This window comes from Cervus canadensis, chromosome 28, assembly GCF_019320065.1.
Source record: "Cervus canadensis isolate Bull #8, Minnesota chromosome 28, ASM1932006v1, whole genome shotgun sequence".
In the NCBI taxonomy this organism is placed as follows: domain Eukaryota; kingdom Metazoa; phylum Chordata; class Mammalia; order Artiodactyla; family Cervidae; genus Cervus; species Cervus canadensis.
In genome coordinates this window covers 7,802,938-7,828,050 of record NC_057413.1, presented here as the reverse complement: position 1 = coordinate 7,828,050, position 25,113 = coordinate 7,802,938, and the positions used below count along the sequence as shown (strand labels likewise).

General features: G+C 44.1%; 1 protein-coding gene across 1 annotated transcript; it reads right to left on the bottom strand.

Annotated features, from left to right (window-relative positions):
• Positions 1 to 4,558: 4,558 nt before the first annotated feature.
• On the bottom strand, positions 4,559 to 11,319 carry EDN1 (endothelin 1). Its single transcript, XM_043450608.1, has 5 exons — positions 10,647 to 11,319; positions 8,919 to 9,087; positions 7,393 to 7,551; positions 7,123 to 7,236; positions 4,559 to 5,216 (listed from the first exon to the last, which is right to left on the bottom strand). The coding sequence occupies exons 1-5, from the start codon at positions 10,708 to 10,710 to the stop codon at positions 5,114 to 5,116; spliced, it is 609 nt and encodes a 202-aa protein (XP_043306543.1). The 5' UTR covers positions 10,711 to 11,319; the 3' UTR covers positions 4,559 to 5,113.
• Between the last annotated feature and the right edge of the window lie 13,794 nt (positions 11,320 to 25,113).

Genomic DNA, 25,113 nt, shown 5'->3' with positions numbered 1-25,113 from the left:
TTCAAAAACATCAATTCTTCAGCCAGAGGAGATCAGTATATGAGAGAGGTAGGCATGGAGAGTGAAAAGATGACCCAGAGGGATGATGTAGCAAGTTCTCGACCAGGGACCAAACCTGTGCCCTTTGTATTGGAAGCATTGAATTCTAATCACTAGGAAAGTCCCCTGGTTATCCATTTTAAATATTGCCATGTGTACATGTTGATCCCAGACTCCCAGTCTATCCTTCTCCACCCACCCCCCACCTTTCCCCCTTGGTTCATTCTCTACATCTGTGGATCTGTTCCTGTTTGGTAAACAAGTTCATTTGTATCATTATTTCAGATTCCATGTCTAAGTGATAGTAAATAATATTTGCCTTTGTCTGACTTACTTCACTTAATATGACAATCTCCAGGTCCATCCATATTGCTATACACCCCATTATTTCATTCTCTTTAATGGCTGAGTATTATTCCATTGTACATACATACCACAAGATCTTTATCCATTCATCTATTGATGGACATTTAGGTTGCTTCCATTTAGGTAGCTTCTTGGCTACGGCTGAGATATTTACTTTCATAATAGCTAGTAAACAGCCATGGAGCAAGAAGTCTAGAAATTCCATCCTGGCTCCCTTTGGCTTCCCCAGACTTCTGGACTTTTCCACACTTGGAGGTTTAACATCTGGCCTAACTGGAGACCACCAGGAACCTGGTGGAGCCATAGAACCACCCCATGACTGTCCTGGCCTGTTCCAATCGGTCAGTGTCCTTGCTGTGCCAATGATTGTTAATTTCATCCCTGGACACTTCCACAGCAGTTTCGGGTGGAGGCTTGGAATGACTCAGAATATAAAAGAGGAAAATGAGCTGCAGAAAGAAGACTTGGCGTGTCAGAGTCCTGAAGGGCTGCCTCCCAGAGCACGCTGCCTGTCAGGCTGGGAATACATCACTTGCCTCAGTTGGTGACCCCCACAGCTGAGGCCCTTCTCTTCTCACTATCCAAAGGCACCAGCCCTAGATCTTTCTCTGATCATCCCCCAGGGCTTGAGGAAACACTACCACCTCTGCCATCACATTCATCACCATTGCACTCTCTTCCTGTGTGTTGGATCTTCTAGAAGTTGTCAGTGAAGCCCTCATGGCACCAGATTTGAAGGCAGACATTGTAAATTGCAGTGATTTTCTGCCTTCTGTGCATGGGAGTCATGAAGATGAGGCAGTGAACAAGTATCATACAACTGAAATGTTCATGAGCGGGCTTCTGGGCACAGTGATGCTCCTGAGAGGGTACTAAGAAGAATGGGTCTGGCAGCCCTCGCCAGGAAGGCTAGAAGGCACAGCTTCGATGAAGAGTGATTTTGCTTCACCACCTAGAACCCTCTCATAAGGTTTGCTTGAGCCTCTGCCTCCATGGACCTCCAATCATCTCTGAGTGAAACAGCCATGCTCAAGGTCTCAGGCTCCAGAGGTGCTTGCCGTGTGACCTCGGGAAAGTCACTTCCCTCTCTGAGCCTTGGCTTTTTTGTCCGGTAAAGCCAAAGATTGCTCTTCCTTTCCTGAGAGAACTCCTGCTTAGTATGACACTGGTGGTTGTGAAAGCTCTAGTTGGTCAGTCTAACACCCCGAGCATCCCAGGGAAATGCAGGCAGGAGAAAGGGCAATGGTTTCCATCACACAAGAAGTCCATCCCTGGAGTGAGAGTGAAGTGTGCTAGCAGGCAGCTCTCACTTCACCAAAGACCACTTCTCCCCACCCGGGATCCTCTGGTCCGTAGAGCCCTGAAATCAAAGCTCCGCCTGCTCCTGACCATGAAGAGAGAAATAAACGTGAAGAGAGAAATCTTAAGTGAGCTTCTAGAATGCATGCTTTCACTGGAAAAACAGCAAAAATCATGACCGGCCATGCCATGAGTTTTCATCCCTTGAGTAATATTTGACTTTTCCTCTACATACTCCAAAAATATTGACTTACTAAGAACCTTCCAGTTTATTTTACTATGGACTCTCATGCCCTAAGAGCACTGCTTCATGCTTTTTTTTTTTTTAAACTTTTCTTGCTGGTTACTGAGGCAGGAAGCATGGAGGAAGAGGATTTAAGAGTCTGAATAATAATTTTTTTTAAGAAAGAAAGAAAAAGAAAATCTTATCTCTGCTGCTTCCTGTGTTTTGCTTTTGCTCAGTCGCTTCTCCCCATGGCAGCTCCCTCTTAAATATCTTAGATCCCCATCCTCCAAGCTCGGATGCTCACTATTGCCCACCACCTCCACTTCTTCACGTGATCTCAGGCTTGCTCTTACCGGCTGTTAGAGGAGTTCCTCCTCTTCAGTTCACAGATGAGGAAATTCACGATGCCAGGGAATGGAAAAGCTATTCAGGATTAAGCAGGGGCTAAACTCAGGCCAAGGCCCTTGTCAATGTGGGCAAAACTTCACTATCCTCTTGAGAACCGCACACGGAGAAACAGTGTGCTAAATACAGTGAGCTCTATAAGCAATCCCCCCAAAGACGATGGTGCGTGCGTGCGTGAGCAGTTGTGTCCTGCTCCTGGTGACCTCATGGACTGTAGCCCGCTAGGATCTTCTGTCTTTCTCCAGGGTATGTTCCCTGGAGAGCATTCCTTCTCTGGGGTATGCTCCCACCCCAGGGATCAGACCCATGTCTCCTGCATCGCAGGCAGATTCTTTACCATTGAGCCATTCCCAAAGACACTGGACTGTCTCCTAAAAAGAAAACAGTGAAAGATGAAAACTGATGCCTGGAAAGCTGGAAACCCTGCCCAGGGCACTGGCTCTGCCTACCTGAAGACTGTCACTGAACATCCTTCAGACGTGTCACTGTTGGAGAATGGTAACCCCCAGGAGCGGCTATTTGAGGAAAAACCAGGCATTCTTTGAGGCTTCCCAGGTGACTCAGTGGTAAAGAATCTGCCTTCCAAACAGGAGACTCGGGTTTGATCTCTGGGTCAGAAAGATCCCCGGGAGGAGGAAATGGCAACCCACTTCAGTTATTCTTGCCTGGGAAATCCCGTGGACAGAGGAGCCAGGTAGGCTACAGCCCATGGGGTTGCAAAAGAGTTGGACACGACTGAGCGACTAAGGCAGCAAACACCAACACGGGCATTCTTTCAGACCCTGTTAGAGAAAAGCGGTGAAGATTCTCAGAAGCGGATCAAGCTCTCATGGGCTTCTATGGACAAGCATCTGCAGAGCTGTTCTCCCCACTGGGCTGGCAGGTCAGCCGAGGCAAAGTGGAGAGAGGGGAGGGGGCGAGAAGCAGGAGCGGCCTGGAATCAGCATTTGGCATCTCTGCCTCCATGGGCGTGTGTCCAGGGCTGGGCTACCGGGAAAGAGCAGAAGTACTTGGTGTTCCTCAATAAACAAACTTCTTAATCTGAGCAAATAAAAAAGCCACTGGGAGCCCTGACTCGCTCTGAGCGGGCCGTTTTCTCAAAGCGACTCTGGTGTGGAATGCGTGTAATTAGGTACCTTCAGGGGGGTGGCCTTGGCATCACTTCCTTTAGTTTATTAACATGGAGAAAGCACCTCTCACCACACCATCAGCTTAAACTGTTGGATCCTAACAGGACAAGCCAAGTTAATGGATGAAGTCCCTGGAGAGTCTGCAGGTGCGAGGAAGCAGAGAGTGGCTATGCAGGAAAAGACAGAGGTGTGAAAGCTGAATTTTTGTTTTGTGTTTAGTTAAACGCAATGGCAACCCAGTACTCTTGCCTGGAAAATTCCATGGACGGAGGAGCCTGGTAGGCTACAATCCATGGGGTCGCAAAGAGTCGGACACGACTGAGCAGCTTCACAAATGCAATCTAAAAGCAACTTTTAAGATATAAATCAAATTCTCGTTGTCGTTAGCGAAGATCCTTTTTTTCTCCTGATTGTCACCTTTCCAAGAAACCATCTTTAATCATTCCATTTTTTGAATCTTACCACTGTGGCTCACCTCTCAGAAATTTCAGAAATGATTTGGAATCAGTACAGTAGGGGAAAAAAAATATTTATTTTCTAAGGTCATTACCTTGACAGGCAAAACAAAGCATTTTTTCAATTTCATTCAGAAATACATTTAAAAAAATACATAGACCAATATGGCCTGCCCAAACGTATATTTAACATGGTAAATATAAGGAATAAACTGTTTGAATATAAATATCTATAAAAATATAAGTACATCAAAATGTAATCCAACCTCTTCCATGAGCCAATAAAGGAAAATAATTTTACTGCTTTAAAGCATCACCAATGTTTACCCTTCAATATCTCTCCACAACAACCCTATACCATTGTGTTTCCAAAAATCAAGGTAAGTAAGGGAAAGTCTTGATTCAATTGATCTTTTCATTTTTCCTTAGGGAACAGAGCTAGTGGACGACCATGAAAACGTTATATCTACTATTGATGCATTAGACAGACTTCCACGAGGCTAGGATTTAGGATGGGGTTTTTTTCTGGGGGGGAAGAGTTTGGGGAGGCAATAATTAAAGGTGGGAAATGCTTTGTCAGAGTGCAATACAGATGAGGTAGTCTCCTATGCATGAAACTCAGATTCTGATTTTCAGTAGTAACAGTTTCTTTCAGTTTTGCATTTTACGAATTAGAAAAACAAGTCTTTTTTTTTTTTTTTTTTAACTCGAGTGTTTGTCCTTCGAGTGTTTTCAATTTGTGCATTCCTTAGAAAAATCTTCTCGGGGCTTTGGAGTTTCTCCCTGAAATGTGCCAGGCGCCTGAGAGAGACACAGACAGTCCCTTCGGACCCTCTTGGGAACTCCGCCCACAAGTGGAATCTCCTCTCCGCCTCTGGCCGGAGGAGGAATCCCAATCTGCAGGTCACTGGGTCTCTTTGCCTTCTTTGCGGGCCCCATTGTCACCCCCACGGAGGAGAGACGGATGAAAACAGTCAGCTCAGATGCAGACAAATGAAGACTGGCTGGGGGCACTCCTTAACCTTTCCTGGAATGCTTGCGTCCAGGGCGCTGGTCCCCTGCCAGTCTGGAACAAGAAACCGTCTGAGCAGGCAGGACGCGTTTGCCTCGATCCCAGCCCCGTGGGCAGCGCAGAGTCAGGCCCAGGGCTCTCCGTGGACGAGGAGCTTCAGACAGGCCCCCAAATCCCGCCCTCAGTGAGCACGGTTGTAGGTCGCTGTCTTATCTCTGTAGAGCTGGGCTTTCAGCTTGGCAACATGAAAAGATGTTTTGATGCTGTTGCGGATGGCCTCCAACCTATTAAACCAGACAAGAGAAAATAAATTTTTTTTTTTTTTTAGAAAAAATTATTCTTGGGCAAAAGAAACATCCAAAATTAGAATCTGGCACAAACAAATCTAAATCTGGATCCTCAACTTTCACCCTCAACCACGACCGCGTGCTTCTCTACTAACCTCAAATGAAAACAAACTGCCTCTGATGCCTAGGGTGAGGCAGGGTTCGGTGAGCAAGGAGAGGGGGTGATGCGGTCAAATCTACAGGGGCTGGGAATTAAAGAAATCTTAAAGCACGAGTTTAAGGTGGACTAGAGAGACTTTCTTTTCTTTTTTAGCCCTATTCCAAGCACTGTTCCAACTCTGGTGGGATTGTATGGAGACACTTAAACTCAGCAAAGGTTTCAAATTCTCAATCACATAAAGAATTGAAGTGGGCTTTGAGAGGGAAAGGAATTCAAAAGGATCAGGCCTACAGGCAGGACCCAAAGCAAACGTTTTATGGCAATTAAAAATTATCGTTTTTGCAGGTTTAATATTCTCTTTGGGTGGGAAGAACAGTAACATTGATTCAATAGTTGATGTAATGGAAACTAATAGAAAAAAATAACAACTTCCAAGTTAGTTCAGAAAGGGTGGTTTACATAATCTTGCCATCTGGAGAAGCACTGTGCTGTTCTCAGTCGTGTCCGACTCTCTGCGACCCCATGGATTGCAGCCCTCCAGGCTCCTCTGTCCATGGGGATTCTCCAGGCAAGAATATTGGAGTGGGTAGCCATGCCCTCCTCCAAGAGATCTTCCCAACCCAGGGGCTGAACCCAGATCTCCCACACTGCAGGTGGATTCTTTACCATCTGTGCCAGCAGGGAAGCTCAAGAATACTGGAGTAGGAAGCCTATCCCTTCTCCAGGGGGTCTTCCTGACTCAGGAATCGAAACCCGGTCTCCTGAATTGCAGGCGGATTCTTTACCAGCTGAGCTACCAGGGAAGCTCGGAGGGGCACTAGTGGCCTGATTTCATAAACATGGAGAGTTCAAGGTCACGTGGGAAGCGCTGAGCATGGCCTCAGACAGTAGTAAACAACTCAGAAGTCGTTCATGACCTCCTGGCCTGTGCTCAGAACACTTGGATCCTAGAATTTCTTGCTACTGGATTTCTAGGAAAAAAATGCCTCTGACCATGAGAGGGAATCATACGCTATAGGACAGATCTGAAAGCAGGATTCTTCCCCCGTAGCTTGTGAATTTCAGGATGCTTAGGTTGTGGAAGGTTTATCACTATAGACCCCCTCAGAGCAACCCTGTGGTATTACTAATCCAGATCCCTGCTCATGACTGATTAAAAAATAAGAAAGCTGTTGAGAATGACATTGGGTCTCCACCGAATGCATTTCCCTATTAAAAAAGTGAATAAATCAACCTGAAAAACGACATGTTCTAACTCTCACCAACCCTACTTAATGACTTTATTTTCCCTTTGGCCATCTGAATAACTGCTATGTTTTTGAAGAATTTGATTATACGTGATTTAAAAAAATAAATTTTCCCTGAAATGATTCTTAATTTCTCAGGGAAAGCTGTAAATATGTTGACCGAGAGATGCAAAAACTCGACGTGACCAAATGACAGAGGTGTCCCTAGATAGATTTTGTTTGGATGAGTGGTGTGTGTGCTAAAGGGCAGCAGACCGCATTATGTAAGCCACTGTTTCTGAACCGACTTGGAAATTATTGCTATTTTTCTGTTAGTTTCCATTACATCAAAAAAACTTTTGAGAAGGATTCTTTGGCTCTTTTAAATCTAGAGAACACAAAGCTCTCCCCTTCCTCCCTTCCCTTTATATTGTCTCTAAGCCTTTCTCCCAGAGGTAAGAATGACTGCAGGCTCTTTATAGGTGGAGGGGACCAGATGTTCCTAAGAGTCTCTTACCTTCTCGTTTTCCTTCCGGCCACGAGCTGCTGATGAAGACACTTCTCTCCGAGTTTAGAATGGTCTTTTCCTCTCTTTTGGTTGTTCCAGGCTTTCTCCATGGAGTCTTGGTCCCTGTCAAAATACAGATAGAGAGGACATTTCAGCAATAGGAACTCTGGTTGTTCTCAATGTCTCTGCTGCTTTCTTCAAAACAAGAAGACAGCATCACAAGAGGAAGAAGGTCAGGGGGCCAAAAAGCTGATCAAAAACAAAGGTGTTTCTACTCACCTGAGTTCTTTTCCTGCTTGGCAAAAATTCCAGCATTTCTTGTCTGTCTGGCTAGCACACTGGCATCTCTTCCTGTGGACTGTCGCCTTTGTAGGAAAGAAGTCCTTTAAGGAGCGCTTGGACCTAGCAGGGCTCCCGAGTCCATATGGAACAATGTGCCTATTATGGAAAGAGAGAAACAAAAGCTATGAGCATAATTAATCCTCTCCAAAGGCTGCATTCTTTGGGGGCAACCTCCTTCCATTAAGACAGAAGGAGAGCATGAATGGAGGGAAGTGGCTCAGGGCAGTGGAGGGAACAGCATTTGGTAGTGAAACTTAAAAGAGTCAAAGGTGGTAACAGCGCCCATCAATGGCCCTGAGGGTGTGGACCCAACCGGGAGAAAACCACTTTCTCTAAGTCGATGACATTCCATGTCAACTCTGGACACAGTTCAGTTCCTTCTTGACACGGCAGCCTTGTTTTGTGGCCCAAACTATGACATTTCTGCTTTGGTATCTGTTTCATATTTTCTTCCTTTTCTCTCTACTTAGTTAACAGCCCTTGGGAGGCAGGGGACTTCCGTGCAAAACCATGACTCACAAGATTTTGAAAACCGATTTTCAACTCAAGTGATACGCGGATATGCTAAAAGGGGCCCCCGGGGAGGCTGGAGGAGACACACTGCCTGGAGAGCAGTTCATACCATATCTGCACACCTCCGGTGATTTTGGTGATTATCATGTGGCTATAGAAGGACTCTTTGCCAGAAGGCTCTCCAGCAATTTCCAATGTGTTCATTATGATTCTCACCCAAGGAGTAAAGTCCTCCCCTTGGTAGTATCACCTTACTAAATATTAGGCTTGCCGTGGTTTTTGTTTGGTTTGACTTGATTGTATTTGGATTTTGGTCATCCTCGCTATAACAGGACTCTGCAGGTACAATCAGTGCGTTTTTGTTTACAGCTCTTTCTGGTGAATGAATTACTTTGCAGGGAGTAAGGGGAGAAACTGCTCTCTTCACTCTGGAGGCAGAAGAGATATCTGATTAAGGCGTTCCTCCTGCTGTCTTGAAATAGGCTTTTCCAAAGGGCAAGGGCAAAGGAGTCGGGACACTCAAGTTCCAGGTCTCACTCCGCACAAACTCAACCTTGCAAATGACTTCAACAATCTGGGTCTTAGTTTTTTCCAAAAGTAAACTGAGGAGACAGCCTGTAAGTCTCTGTCATCACTTCTGCCTCTTAAGTCTCTACGCCCCCATGAGAAGCACAGGTTGGACTAACCCACAGATGACCTCAGCAGTGGCTTCTTTAAACCCAGGGAATGAGAGAACATTCACCCCTAGGCCTGATACAAAGATGTTCCCCCCAACCCCCGAGATGCGTGACACCTCTGGAGGGGCGTTTTGCCCACGGAGGCACTTTCCTGTGGTCAACAGTGCTACCTTCAGAGACCACGCCAGACAGTAACCAGAGAAACAGGGCTCCGGTCTCCCGTGGAGCCAGAGGGGAGAAAGCCTAGAGTAAGGATGCCCTCTAGAGACTCACTCTGGAGTGTTGACCCAGATGATGTCCAGGTGGCAGAAGTAGACACACTCCTTATCCATCAAGGAGGAGCAGGAGCAGCGCTTGGACCGGCGGGGCCTCCAGGGCGTGACGGGAGCGGGCTTCTCCCCGCCGCTCTCTGCTCCCTCGCGGAGCTCGGTGCCCAGGACCGCTGCGGAGAGAGACACAGCGGGTCAGAGGGAGGTGTCTGCTCCGAGGCCCGGAGGCACACGGGCCACAGCTTGGATGCCAGACCCAGCAGAGCAGGTAAAAGCAGATGAAGCATGCTACCAGCCTCCAGCAAGGAACACAGAGGAGAAAGGATGATTTTTTTTTTTTTCCCCTCCTCAACATGACTTCACCTGTGTCGCCACTGGTTTATCTGCCTTCAGAGAGATTAAACAAGTGCAGGGGAAACAGCTACCTAGAAAAGGACTTACCAGCCCCACGAAGGACACAGCCTTCAAGGAAATACTTAGAAACACTGCGTATGAGACATTTAGGTTGGCTTCTACATGGAACCGAGCGCAGCCTACTGTGGCTTAAAATGGGCTGATGACCAAAACAACCTGCAACTAAATAAGTCATACTGTCTTTCCCTGGACTCAGAGCCACTTCCCTCCATTCAGTACCCACCACTTCCCACCTTGTGTTAAGGCAGGGAGTAGCTCAGAAGAGTGGCACCTTCAGAACTTAGGTGGAAATCCAAAGCTTCGGGGAGGTGACTGGAAACAGAGAAGTCAGCTGAATAGGCAAAACCCGGACTGAAGGGAGCACAAAGCAGCCGCTCTCGGAACCCAGATAAAGGTTCTGTGGGCTTTGGATTCTGATTCCCGGGAGCAGGAGGGCGTGCGTGGGATCTACCAGCTCCCCCTTCCTCACGGCAGCCTTGCCTCCTCTTACTGACAAGTTAGCCCTGCAGCTTATCTGCCCAATTTTGTACATTTCAAATGATCAGACACATTCCAGGATTTTCATTCCCTTGACATCCTTTTCTCTTCAATCGGGGTCACGAAAAGACAAAAAACGTGCACTGACCCTAGAAAGAGAGAAACGGGCAGATGCTCACACACTATCTAAATCCCTCGGTAGCCAAGATTTATTCTAGCTCCCCTCCCAGGACAGGTGAAGAACACTGGAAATGGAGCTCACACTGCTGTGAGCGCCAAAAACCTGCCAAAAGAAACCCAAAGTCAATAATGACAAAGTTTAAAGAAAACATCTGCTTCGCCCTGAAACTGCCTGGAGGGTTTTTTCCCCCAGACTGTTCTGCAGGTGATTTTAGTGTGCATACACTGCTTGAATGACTTGAATAAAATTCCTTGGCTTCGAGTTGAAAAGCATGAATGTTCTACACATTAACACACTATTAAAACAGTATTTGAATAAGATGTAAATAGCTATATGTCCTTTTACCTGTATGAACAGAAAGATTGCAAACACACATTTAGCTGAATTACATCTTGTCTTTAAGTCATATTTTTCAAAACCAAGAAACACACTAGGCAATAATAATCATGTCACTTTAATGCTAGAGGAGCAATGGTCTTCCATGGAGAATTCCACCCCCCCCCCCCCAGAAAACTTCAGGAGCTCTGAGTACTAACTCCCCTGCACTTGATCTCTGAGCGGCAGTCATAAAACTCAGTGGGAGAAACAGAAGCAAGAAAAGCATTAAGGTGGAAAAAAAAGACCGGAGCATTCAAGGATTTTACAAGTCGCCGTGCCTACCTGCTTCTGGAGCTCCTTGGAAAACCACAAACAGCAGAGCGAAAATCATGGGGAAATAATCCATTCTGGGAGGGGGGGCGATTAAAGGAGGGGTTCAAAATCTTTCCCCCTGCAAACTAAACTCGAAGGGGAAAAAAAAAAAAGGGTAGGAAAAAAAAAATCAGCTTCAGTTCTTTCCAAGCGCTTCGGGTTCTCCGGATCTCAAAATGGTACTTCGTCCTGATTGCTGTTTAACGGGGAGAAAAAAAGAAGTTTCTTCCCTGCAGAGAGGCAGAGCGAGCGGTCCCAGTACGCACGCGGCGGCGGCGGCGCGCGGACCCTGGAGGCGCCGGTCCCAGTGCGGAGGCAGGAGCGCTTCTGACCCGGACAGCTCTCGGCCGGCTTTTTATATTGAACCCCTATAGAGTGGGGGTAAACAGCTCCGATTTTATTCCAGCCCCCAGACAATGTTATTGTGTCATTAGTCACCACCAGGCAACGTGCAGCCGGAGATAAGGCCGGGCTCTAGAGGAAATCACTGCTAACTTCAGAGGCAGACGCCGTCTGACAATTCAGGGGCAGGGCTAAGAAAAAGAAAATACCCATTAGAGAGAGACCTTTGGTAAACCTGCCCGTGCGGCGCGCAGCCGTCTGCTTCCCCTTTGCAAGCTGCCAGCCCCGGAGTTCAAGAATCAGAAGAGGGACTCCAGCAAAGTCATACCATTGGTATGAAAAGTATGAGCTCCAGTTTAAATAGATTGTATTGTTGTGTGCGGGGGGAATTTTTTTTATTATTATTATTGTTCGCTTCACTTGCCTTTTATGTCTCTCTGATTCCTTAGTGCTGATCAGACCGGGGGACTCTCTCCCTCCATTCCCCTCCCCACCGACTCGGGGTCAGTTTATCTTGGCAGATAGATCCATACACTTTTCTCTGACTTCTGACCCCCCTCCCCTCGAGTCTGTTGGGCTCGAGTTCTTTGCGTCCACAGTGGGAAAGATCGGAGAAGGATTGGCAAGGAAAGGAAGTTTTTTTTAAAAAAGAACCCTTTTAGGCACATACCCAATCCTTTTAGGATTGCTGATTAGAAACCCCCATGAACTTTTTATTTTTGTATCCACCCTCTTCGCTTCCCCGGATCCCCTCCACCTTGGAGGGGGTGAGGCACCAATCTTAAGAAATAGGCAGAGAGGAACGCCAGGGGGAGACGGAGAGCTACGGGGGCGGATGTTTTAGGACAAAAAGGCACAGCCTCGGCTTCCAAATAAGTAACAGAAGGAAAGGCAGCCACCTGAGGAGGGAGCTTAGGAAGGGAAGGGCTGACGCCTGACCCAGAAAGCAGCCTGCCCCTCGGAATAGTCTACATACTCCCTACATCGGGACATCTTTTCTGGATCATTGTTTTCCTTTGGCTTTTGCTTGTATGTCCAAGGGGTGTCCTTGTGCAGGGTTAGGTGGACATGCCATGGGGGTCGTGTTGGGAAGGAGGAAGTGCCCTCATTGAATAAGGGATCAGATAATGCCTCACATTTAATAATAATGTGTTTATGTTTTCCAAGCGATTTCCTGTCTCTGCAACCATGACATAGCCCCCGAGGTTCCCACAGGGCAGTTATCCGAGGAGGAGACAACCTGCTGTTCCGTGCAAAGCAAAACATGAAGACAAGACACTTGGCCTTTTCAATTAGCCTCATTTTTCAAGTGAGACAGCTGAGGTGCCCAGGATTTCCTGGCTTCCTCAAAGTCCTCTGTGCTGCTGAGTTAGGCCCCTGGGATAAATTTACAGCATCTTTCCTGCCCCAGAGAAAGATGTGTCTGTGTCTCACTCCTGGGGACACCATCAAATAGATGCTTCTTCCATTTCCTCATCGTGTGTCACTCTAAATCCACCTCCACACACCCACCCTTGGGGAGATTCGAACTTGGATTCATTTCTAATACTCGGGAGAATTCCACAGAGCCACCTCCTCCGCCTTCTCTGCTTCCTCTTTACTCTAGAATCACAAGGACAGAATTTTGTCCCCACACCTAAGCTGTGGACCTGGGCACACTGGTCTCCCTGGATCCCCTTGGAGTCACAGTTGGGGGGACAGTGAGGAGCAGTATCAGATCCATAAGGAGGTCTGTCCCCTAAACCAGCCATCGAAGAGCTGAAGATGGGGGAAAGTCAGGAACCCTCCCTCCCCCACCCCCAGGAGAGGCCTCCACCCAGGGGTCCCTGTCTGGGCCCTCTGCCTCCCGCCCTGTATGCTGACCTCTGCCCCGCCCTGGGGGCCAAGGAGGGCCCAGCTTCCCTCAGACTGGCTGCCACCTGGCAGGGAGCCAGCTCTGGCCAGCATCTTCCAAACCTCCTCCCACCAGCAGGACCCAGAAGCGCAGAGAAGACCCAAGTCCCACTCACAGGATCCAAGCTTCCCCCAAGGAGGCAGAGGTGCCCTGGGCAATGTGTCTCGGCAGGAAATGTGTCCCACCCCCATTCTTTTTTTTTTTTTAACCTCCTGCAAAATTTAACAAAACACTGGCCACAGTTAGTACCTACCTGTTTTCCCCAGAAACTACTGCCCAGCCCCTCCCAGTCTCTCTGGGTCCAGCCTGGAATACCCTCTGGCAAAGAAGCCCATCTCTTAACCACCCCCACTTTGGTGAGGTTGCCCCTGCAGGTGCCAGCAGCGCCCAGCGATCAGGTGGAAAAGTGAAGCAAAATGCACCTGCCCACACACCTTCCCACAGCCTGCCGTCCCCTCCTCAGCTGTGTCATCCAGTGAATTATTTAAATTATAAATACAAAACGGAGGCAGCAGCTTCTGCCCCCCTCCCAGCACCCCTGACCTTCTGTTCAAATCAATGCCCGGGGTTTCAGATCCGGGAGGGTCCCGTGGTTCCAAGACCCATCCAGCCCCCATCTCTTTGAGTCTGGAGTTTCTGGGATGCACACAGACAAGAATGGACGTATGTGTGTGTGTGTGTGTCTGTGTGTGTGTCTGTGTTTCCATTTTTCTTTGTGCATCTTGGGGCAATGGCTGTGTCTGTCCTCCCGTCTTGCCTACTGGAGGAGGAAGTGGGAGCCCCTTCCAAGTGCAGAGAAGGCAGCTATCTGCAGGGCAGCTGCCCAACAAAACATTTTGCCAAGAAGCAAGAGCGGGAGGGAGGAAGCACCCCAACAAACCAGTTTTACAAGCTGGATGCTGCCACTGCTTCTCCCCGAAGGCTGGCCGGGGAGGGAGGAGGAGAGGAGAAGGGTAAAGTCACTGGACAAAGTAATAAAAGGGAAGATCCCACCTCCCTGCCCCAGGCCCCAGGCTCCCACCCAGCCCTCCAGAACCCAGCTCTTTGCAGCCACAATCCAGCTCAGAGAGGAAAGGGAAGGGAAGGGAGAGAAGAGGTCAACAAGATGGCTTTTCTCCCCCAGTAGAATAGTTTTCTGTTGCTGTTCTTGCTTTTAAGGTTACACTTGAACACTGGCAACTATTTGATAAAGCTATTTTGTGTGTGTGTTTCTTTCTGTATCTTTTGCTAATGTATTAATAGATAGCTATAAATAAAATACCCTGCTCCCCAAATACAGATGCTACACAGTAGCAAAGGGTACTGTTTTTAGCACTCCTCAGCTTCGCTCTTTCTCAACTTTTGCGTAATAAAATTTGCAACTTTGCCAAGCCAGTAAATTTGGGGTGAGACAATGTGCATTGAGCTCAGCAAAGAAAAAAAAAAAACAAAAAACGGCCCTTAGGTCGCTGGGAGAGCGCAAGAGAAGTAGGGAGCTGGTTTTGTGTGGGCTCGTCGAAGCTGTCCAGGCCACCAGTTCAGTCATGCATTGTTGACTGTTTTAAGTTCCTACTTTGCATAGCACTGTGCACTGCGGGCGTTACCCTGTGACATATTATAACCTCCAGGAGTCATGGACAAACAGCTTCTCCTTCTGTCAAGATCTAATGGTATTTAGCACAGGAAGTTGGATGGTGCTCTGGAGAGCTTCATCCTATGCATCTGAAAACATGGAACGTAAGAGCCCATTGATACGGTAGATGAATGCATAAAGGTGTGGTGTATAGATACACATATACAATTCCACGTGTATATAATGGAATACTACTCAGCCATAAAAGGAAACATGGCTAGTATGAGAGGGTATTATGCTCCTTGAAATAAATCAGACAGATAAAGAAAATGCCATATGATTTTACTTACATGTGAAATCTTAAAAACAACAACAAAAATAACAAAACCAAAACAGACTCATGGATACAGAGACCAAGCTGGTGGCTGCCAGAGGGGAGGGAGGAGAGGACTGAGTGTAATAGGTGAGGGAGATTGAGAGGTACAGACTTCCACTTGTGGAATCAATAGACCATGGGGATTTAATGTATGGCACAGGGAATATGGATAATAATAACTTTGATAATGACTTTGTATGCTGACAGATGGTAATTGGACTCATCATGGTGATCATTTTGTAATGCATAAGAGTATCAAATCACTATGCCGTACATCTGAAGCTAATATAATATTGTAATACAGGTATTTGAAATGTAATATCTACAAAACAGAAACAGCATCACAGACCCAGAGAATGAACTTCTGGTTACCAGGTGGGAAGGATGGGGGAAAGGGATGGTTAGGGAATTTGGGAGTGACATGTAGACACTGCTATATTTAAAATGGTTAATCAACAAGGACCTACTATATAGCATAGGGGATTCTGCTCAATGTAAAAAAGAAAAATAAGTTTCTTGTAAAATGGTGGTTTTCAGGAGATGGAGGTGAGGTGGATGAGGGAAATGGAAGTCATGTTGGTCAAAGGATATAAACTTAGAAAATGAGTAAGATCTGAGGATGTAGTGTGTAACCTGGTGATTATAGTCAACAATATTGTGTTCTATGGCTGAAAGTTTCTAAGAGTAGATCTCAAATGTTTTCACCACAAAAATAGAATGGTAATTATGTGATGTAATGAAGGCGCTAGCTAACACTATGGTGGTAATAATTTGCAACATATAAATGTATCAAATCAACACACCATACCCCTTAAACTTACACAAACTTATGTGTCAACCATGTCTCTATTTGAAAAAAGTTTCTTTTGCACCTCATATAAAACGGCAAAAAATAAGCCAAAGGTCCATCCTTGTTATCAACTTCTGTGTAATAAAAATCCTTTGGTATCCTGCTGAAATTTATAAAGCTACCCTAAGAAAGTAGCAAGAAAATGATTCATTTGAAACTCATTTTCATATTAGAAATCAGAAATCAGGAAGCTTCTAATATTCAATATCATGTGCACATATGATAACTAAGTCCACGTGGGTGCCAACAAGTGATTCTAAGCAGTTTGTATGTTCCAGGCTCAGTTCAGTTCAGTCACCAGGGTCTTTTACACTGCAGGTGGATTCTTTACCAATTGAGCTATCAGGGAAGCAGGAATATGGTGATCCTAGAATGATTCAAGAGCTAATCATGGAATGAAAGAGGCTAAATGGATGTTTTAAAGAATAGCAAAAAGATCTTCAGAGATGAGAGGGATTAGGAGCTGTGGCCAAGGGTCTAAGAATGGGCAGAGAATGTTAGCAAGATGGGTTGGTTATTGGATTTACAGTTTCATTGGATCGAACGATTGATGAAGATATAAGAGAGCAAGATTGTCCTGGTGATGTGTGCAGGTAATTCTAATATCTCAGTGACGCGTCAGCATAATGTTCAATGTCTGAAGGGCTCACACTGTGACATCCTCAGGATGCATATGGGGCACAAAAAAGAAAAGCCACAGAAACCATGAAGAACTCCTTCTTAGTGAATCAGCTGATTTTGACAGTTCAGTGTATGGACTATGTCACCATTAGAAGGTCTGGATTTTATTTGTATTAGAAAAATATTGAATGAGTTAAAATTATTCCCACATTTTGCAAATCTCCTTTTTTGGACTTAGTCATTTACAGTAGGGCAAAGTCTTCACTATAGTGTTAGTTTATTAGCCATTCAGTCGTGTCCAACTCTTTGTGAACCCATGGACTATAGCCCTTCAGGCTCCTCTGTCCATGAGATTTCCCAGGCAAGAATACTGAAGTGAGTTGCCATTTCCTTCTCCAGGGAATCTTCCCACTCCAGGGATGGATCCTGGGTCTCCTGCTTTGTAGGCAGATTCTTCACCATCTGAGCCACCAAGAGTTTTAGAAATGTTCTCTGACTGCCTGCATTTTCTTTTCATCCCCTTCCTTTCATGAGAAAAGATTTGATATAAGGATTATTTTTATTATTCTCATCAGCTGCCCACCAACATGTAATTCAAGTTTTCCTCTTTAAACTAGGATTTTGATGGAAGAAAATTTCTCTTCCAACAATATGTTTTCTTAAATATGAGTATGCAGTGAACTGCATGTGTGCTGACTGTCATCATAGGGAAAAAAAATTGGGAAAGAGAAGGTTACTTATTTAAAGGGGCATTTGGATTCATTTTAAAATGCTAATTCAATTTCACAAGTTCCAGAATATATCTAATGCTAAGGGATTGTTTGATTTGGCATTTCTAGTTCTTTAGTTTGTTCTTTTGATGGGAAAAAAAAGAAAAAGCTTTTTGGACTGGTTACAAGAATAATTTTCCTGGAAATTGATGTCTTTAAATTTTTTTTTTCTGTGAAGTTTAAAAAACATCCATATACTTTTTGTTCATATTCAATTCAGTTCAGCTCAGTTCAGCTCAGTCACTCAGTCGTGTCCAACTCTCTGCGACCCCCATGGACTGCAGCACTCCAGGCTTCCCTGTCCATTACCAACTCCCAGAGCTTGCTCAAACTCATGTCAATCGAGTCGGTGATGCCATCCAACCATCTTATCCTCTGCCGTCCCTTTCTCCTACTGCCCTCAATCTTTCCCATAATCAGGGTCTTTTCAAATGAGTCAATTCTCTGCATCAAGTGGCCTAAGTATTGGAGCTTCAGCTTCAGCATCAGTCCTTCCAATGAATATTCAGGGCTGATTTCCGTTAGGATTGACTGGTTGGATCTCCTTGCAGTCCAAGGGACTCTCAAGAGTCTTCTCCAATACCACAGTGCAAAAGCATCAACTTTTCTGTGCTCAGCTTTCTTTATAGTCCATCTCTCACATCCATACATGACTATTGTAGACTAGACAGACCTTGGTTGGCAAAGTTAATATCTCTGCTTTTTAATATGCTGTCTAGGTTGGTCATAGTTTTTCTTCCAAGGAGCAAGTGTCTTTTAACTTCATGGCTGCAGTCATCATCTGCAGTGATTTTGGAGCCCAAGAAAATAAAGTCTCTCACTGTTTCCATTGTTTCCCCATCTATTTGCCATGAGGTGATGGGACTGGATGCCATGATCTTTGTTTTCTGAATGTTGAATTTTACATCAGCTTTTTCACTCTCCTCTTTCACTTGCATCAAGAGGTTCTTTAATTCCTTTAGTTTGTTCATATTATTTAATATTTATTGATTATTGTCTTTCTCTGACAGTTTTTACTAAGGACAGTGAAATAAGTCAAAAGGCTTTGAAGTACATTTCTTCCCTACATACAACTCACAAGAGCAAAGATGAAGTAAGCCAGAAAGATAAACACCAATACAGTACACTAACACATATATATGGAATTTAGAAAGATGGTAACAATAACCCTATATGTAAGAGAGAAAAAGAGACACAGATGTATAGAACAGACTTTTGGACTCTGTGGGAGAAGGCGAGGGTGGGATGTTTCGAGAGAACAGCATCAAAACATGTATATTATCAAGTGTGAAACAGATCACCAGTCCAGGTTGGATGCATGAGACAAGTGCTCGGGGCTGGTGCACTGGGAAGACCCAGAGGGATCGGGTAGAGAGGGAGGTGGGAGGGGGGATCGGGATGGGGAACGCATGCAAATCCATGGCTGATTCATGTCAATGTATGGCAAAAACCACTACAATGTTGTAAAGTAATTAGCCTCCAACTAATAAAAATAAATGAAAAAAAAAATGAGCAGAGAATGTGGGGTGATGATATTGTGTTTGCTGCTACCTTATTGTGTTGATTCATTGTAGAGAAATATGGGGGAAAGAAAAATGGAACAAAATGGAAGCTTTTAGGAGATGTCTGCTTTTGGCTGAATTTCAGGCTATAGTAAGAGTCCAGGGAAAGCAGTGTCGAAGACTATTTTTTGTCGTTGATTTGCAATATGACATTAGCGTCAGGCAAACAACATGGTATGTGGGCTTCCTTGGTGGCTCAGACTGTGAAGAAACTGCTGCAATGCAGGAGACCAGGATTTGATCTCTGTGTCAGGAAGATCCCTTGGAGAAGGGAATTGCACTCCAGTATTCTTGCCTGGAGAATCCCGTGGATGGAGGAGCCTGGTGGGCTACAGTCCATGGGGTCGCAAAGAGTTGGACACGACTGAGTGACTTATACTTTCACTTTCACTACAACATAATGATTCCGTATTTTTATAGACTACACTTCATTTAAAATTATAAAATATTGGCTATATATCCTGTGCTGTACAATATATCCTTATAGCTTATTTAATTTGTTGAAGTATAGTTATTTCCAATATTGTACTAATTTCTGCTATACAGCATGGTGATGAAGTCATATGGATATACATATTAACTTTCATATTCTTTTCCACTATGGCTTAACCACAGGATGTTGACTATAGTTCCCTGTGCTGTAGTGTAGGACATTGTTGTTTATCTGTTCTCTATATAACCGTTTGCATCTGCTAATCCCAAACTCTCAATCCATCCATCCTCCAGACCCTCTCTGCATTGGCAACCACAATTCCGCTCTCCTGGTCCTTGTGAAGACTCACTTTAAAAGGAGGAAGGGGAGGAGGAAGAAGAGGAGGCATAAATCCTCTGGCCCGGTTCTCAGCCCTCCTTCCTGGGATGTGAGGGAAACAGGGAGCATTAGTTAGAGAATCTTGAAACTGATAATGTCCATGTAAAGCATGTTGTCTTGCTACAAAGTGGAAAAGATTTGGGGAACTGCAAAGTAGCTTGTTTAAAGACTTTCTTCCAAAGTTGTTTCAAGACTAGTCAGGGAGGGCTAACATTTGCTAGATAACGCCTTTTACAGCATTGTTTCTTTCTGGCTGTTCTCTCTCCCCCAACATCCATTCTATTTTTGTACATTATCTGGAAGAAACTATCTTTTTGGACTAATGACCAGGTCTCTGCACGAGCCGCCTCCTTTTTCTCAATTCTCTCCCATCTTCTCCCCTTTCCAAGGAGGATTATGCCACTTGATGGTGACTTGAATCCCACAAAATGGGGCCACAGAGTATAGCTCCCATAGTGTAGATTTCTAGCCAAACAACCACTGCTCCTCTTTGATTGGTTAATATCTATTTATCTAAGTTAAAACATGGATTTTTTTCCCCCTACTTTCAAAGGAGGACGGGAAAACACCTAGGACAGTTTAATCCTAATATACTTGTTAGTTTCTTTCCATCAAATCTATACTTACTTTATTCTTCTTACTTAAAGATAAGGTGATATGGGTTCAAAACCCTAGTGACATGATCTAGAAAGGACAAATAAATAATAAATTCTTAGTAATTTTTCAAAGACTTCCTTCCCTTCCAAAAAACCCTAAATCTGAAAAGAACAGCCACCTTTGGAATAACCACCACCCTCTATAGTAAGAGCAGAAGAATAAAGAACACACTGGAAAAGAAGAGAATTTAAGGATGGAAAATGATGTCATCTAAAATTTAGCTGGAATGCCAAAATATGAGAACACCCAATTCTTCAGAAAGTGAAACTCAATGATATCGTGGTCCAAATGTAATTTATATAACTTATCAGGAACTAGTACCAAATAATTAAACAACCCCTCACTCAGACAAAGTATTTAGGCTGTCTGCCTTTTCCCAATATAAAATGAGAAAATATCACCTGCTACTTATCTCAAGATGCTGACATGAACGTTTGACTGAGGCTGCTTAGTTGAGACAAGCATGTCAATTGGACAGGTTTAATTAGTTAGGTATACACAGATCCACGTCAATTCTTCTGAAGTCAAGGATCCAGATAGGAAAAAAAAAAAAGCAAGACATCATCAAGATTAAATGTAAAAAAGAAGGAAAGAAAAACAGAAGTATAGTTTTATGTAAGCTCTGTTCCTGGATGCTGACAAGGGAAAAACACTTAATATCAGAACAAGTAATGGCAAAGATTTTAATTTGAAAAGTCAAGAAGAAAAAAAAATATCCTGAAACACAGAAGACTGTGTACATGGATGTTTGAAAAAGAAGGAAGGATGAGGCAATCATCATGAAGGCATGGTTCCTAGACTGAGCATACGCAATCTCAGTTCTTGCTGAAAATTTAGGATTCAAGCTATGCCGAGCGCAATGGAGAAAACACGGTTTGTAGATATCTAAAATAGAAAAAAAAAAATGATCAGAGGATAAAACCTCTTTCACTTGAACCGACTGTAATTGTTTCTTTATACAGGATGAAATTTGTTATAGAAGTTTTACATCAGGTTGTAGAGATGCTAAACCAATTATATATAAGTAAAACACAAAAAGCCTTACGTGAAATGATAGTGAATGCAAGGTTTCAATTTTCTTGTATATGAAAATCTGTTAAAAACATCAAATACTGTTTAAAATAGTTGCATGTGTAAGCTGTTCTAAAGTATGAAAATATTAATAATGAAAATATGCTATTAATAAGACCAAGTTATTATAGATGATAAAGAAATGTTCTCTATTGGTTTTTTATATTATTAAAAGTCACAAAAGCAGAGCGGTGCTACTCATCTTCACTGAGAACCCAGGTTTTAACAGACCCTTTTACTACTCTGCTTGAGTGTTTTTGCAAGTTTCAACTCATTGCAGAAGCTAGCTTTTCTTTTCTTTTATTGCAGAATTATATTTTTCACAGACAGACTAAAGCCATCTTTACATTTGTCCTTGGTTATATTCCTCTCTTGCCATTTTTTATGTAGATTTTTTTACAAGCAACTCCAATAAGACTTCTTCCTGGTTTATTATACAAATGTCTTTTTCCTTTTTTATCAGGGTGGCTTCAGATTGGATTTCTCATAGTTAATTAAGCCATATTTTTTAGCCTCTCATTCTTCTTGAACAGTTTCCTTTTTAACAATCTTGGAAGTTAACACCTAATTTTACTGTAAGTTTTGGAGTCAACTTTCTGGAAACCAATGGTTTGTATCTGCCCTCGTTCAAGATTTCCCTGCTTACACTGTTGAAAGGAGTAGTAGGTTGCAGTTTCATTTAAGCTTCTTCAGCATTTTTATTTCACCAGTCATATTTCCTATTCAGTTCAGATTTTCCTACTGGCATCTTTCTGAGAAATGAGAGCAAGAGGATGTAAAATGAAAGATAAGAGGGAATCGGGGCTCAGACTCCCTGACTTACCAAAATTTACCCTAAACCAGCCCAACTTCACTCTCTCTGAACCCTCCTCCCATCTTTCCAGCTTCCCAGGAGTGAGAGCACTCATTTTAGCTCATATCTTGGTTTACAAGCTCATCACCCTCCATCCCGGCACTTCATCTTCTAGTTCTCAGCTTAAACTGACCTCTAGCTTTAAACTCAAACTGACCCATCCCTCACGATGACACTGCACTGCTCTGGGTAGCTTCAGGAGTGGATAATAAATCTGCCCTTCCCACGTCCATTTCTAGGGACCACAGGACCATGTTTCTAGAATGTACCTCTTTTCTGCCTCTGGTACCATATGTTGCAATTTTTAAAAACTTTTTATTTTATATTGGGATATAGCCAATTAACAATGTTGTGACAGTTTCAGGTGAACGGTGAAGGGACTCAGTCATACATAGACATGTATCCATTCTCCCCCAAACTCCCCTCCCATCCAAGCTGGCACATAACATTGAGCAGAGTTTTCTGTGCTACACAGTCAGTACTTGCTGGTTATCCATTTTAAATATAGCAGGGTGCACATGTCCATCCCAAACTCCCTAACTTTGAAAAGCACTGAGCTTGAATTGCAAATAGAATTGGCACTGGTGAGAAAAAAAAAAAAAAAAAAAAGCGCATACACAATTCCTGTCTCTTTAGATCTTTAAGCCAAACAAGTAAACAGATAAAATAAAAATTGACATGTTTGGCCAAAAGCTATACAAGCAGAGAAAGAAGGGGAATATAGAAATAGAAACATTCAGGTGGAAAGACAGTATTCTTTCAAAAAGCAAGCCAAGTGTTTAGTTTTATAAAGGACACAAGTAATCAAACTGGGTTTTACAAGAGACTTTTTTTAATATAAAATTTGAAGGAAAAGTAAATATGTGGTGTGAGTGACATATATAAAAGGTCTACGTGGCTGTGACTAGACTCTGAAGGGAGAGTGGCTAGGAATTAAAGACCCTTGGGGACCCCAAGGAGTTGCCCCAGCAATGCTGTTGCAAGGAGGAAGACCAGAAGACCACAGCACCTTCTGGACCTTACGGAGTTCAGGAAAAGGAGAGGGACTGACCAGCTACCCAGTGACCTGAGAAGGCAGAGATTTGATGTGCTGTGCTGAATTTTAATTCAGAGCAAATATTCCATGAGGTTACCTTGGTAATTATTGCAAATAATAAGGATTGCCAAGAAGCTTTGTGAGCTGTGAGCTGTCAAGTCTAACTACACCAACAGTGAGTATGTAGGGGAGAAATTGGGGTCTGCTTCTCCTCCTAGATACTTTCTAGCCAGTTTTGGAGATAAAATGCAAACCAGTTCATTTTCAAAGTCATTAAGTGTTCCAGTAAAAAATTTCATGCAGAGGAAAGTAAATGAACAGCCAGCATTATAATAAAGGGATAATCTGAATTTTAACACATAACTAATTTCCAGTCCCTCCTTCCTTATCACTCCAGATAACCAAGAGTCCAAAAATAAGAACCACGTGTCAGTCCTCCAGATGCTGCCTGAATGGCCAAGGGGCCGTGGAGCTGCAGGAAGCACAGGATGTCTAGGACTCCAGTGAATCCCAGCTCCACTTCCTCCCCGATTCCATTTCCGCCTCTGGAAAAGGCAGATGGCAACCCCAACCCGGGGGCCCTTGGCATCTCTCACCCTATTGTCTTCTGAGATCTTCAACCTGTTGGGCTGATCCAACTCTATCTCTTTCACAAGCATCTCTTCCTCCAACATCTCCTGAAATATTGGAATTTCCCCGGGGTCCTGCCCTTGGCTTTTTCCTTTTCTCACCAACCGATCATTTCTGGGCAATTCCATCCTGTTTTTTTTTTTTTGTCTTCAGGACCTCTATAAACCGACCATTCCTAAATTTGTTTCTTGCTAATTATATGACCTTGGGCAAGCCACTTATCCTTTTCATTTTCCATTTCCTCCTCTGACAAGAGTGGTACTTACATCACTGGGCTGTTATAAGAACTGAGTTCCTATCTGTTGAGCACATAGAATGGTACCTGGCACATAGTTAACGCTCAATAAATGTTAGCTATTGTTTTATCACCATCCTCCTAGGGGCCTGAGCCAGCAAGGCACAAGTCATCTTTGACGCCTCTGTCTCTCCCACCCACACCTCCCCAGTTGCATCCATTCTGTCTCCTGGAATCACAGCCACTCCTTCTTTGCTCAACACCCTCGTGACCCGTCCCCTGTGTCCAGTCTCACTTTCTTCATAATCTGCTCACCGCATTGCAAGACAGTGAACCGAGCTTATTTTATAACTTACTAGAAGTTCCAGTAAAGAGTGTCATGGGGAGAAAATTAGGCTGAGAGCCAGTCTCATAGTCAGGGGATCATAGGAACCAACATGTGTCGCAAGGTTCCCAGTCCTTCATCCTTTATCATTCCAGACAATCAAAACTCAAACAAAACTCATCACCTGCCTTTATTCAGCATGCTGAGATTTATTTTCATGAAATGCAAAATGAATCTTGTATTTTTCTTCTATTTCAAGCCTTTGTTGCTTTCCCACAGCCATCAAGATAAATGGGAAGTCTTTAATATGGCCTTGCCTCCCAGCCTTACATATTTGAGCCTCGTCCTTGAACTTGTCAAGCCCTCTCTTGCTTCCAGCAGCTTCCTTGTGTTTCTCTCCTCTCCCTGCAATGAAGCTGTCTCTACAGTTCTGCACCAGTGTTTCAAAACTTACGGTGAATGACACCTCCTTAGGGAAGTCTTGGAAAAGTCCACCGCCCCCACACCCCCCCACATACGTATTTATCCAGCTTGCTCTGACTGCCTGGTTGAAGGCTTGGCATCCTTCAGCTGAGATTAAGCAGAGGTGCCCCTCCTAAGAGCTTCTGCATAACAACTCTGTACAGAGTTCTTGCGTAATAGTTATTACACCCGATCATAATCACCAGTTGTTCTCCTGCCTCACCTTCTAGACTGTAAATTCCTTGGCGTAAAGGAATGTACTTTATTCATCTTTGCGTCCCAGCCTTTGCTTAGTAACTCACTTTTAGAAGGTACTTGGGAAAAACAGATTTTTAAGCACAAAGTGAATTCATGATGCACATAAACTTCTTAACACAATGTCTGCACAAA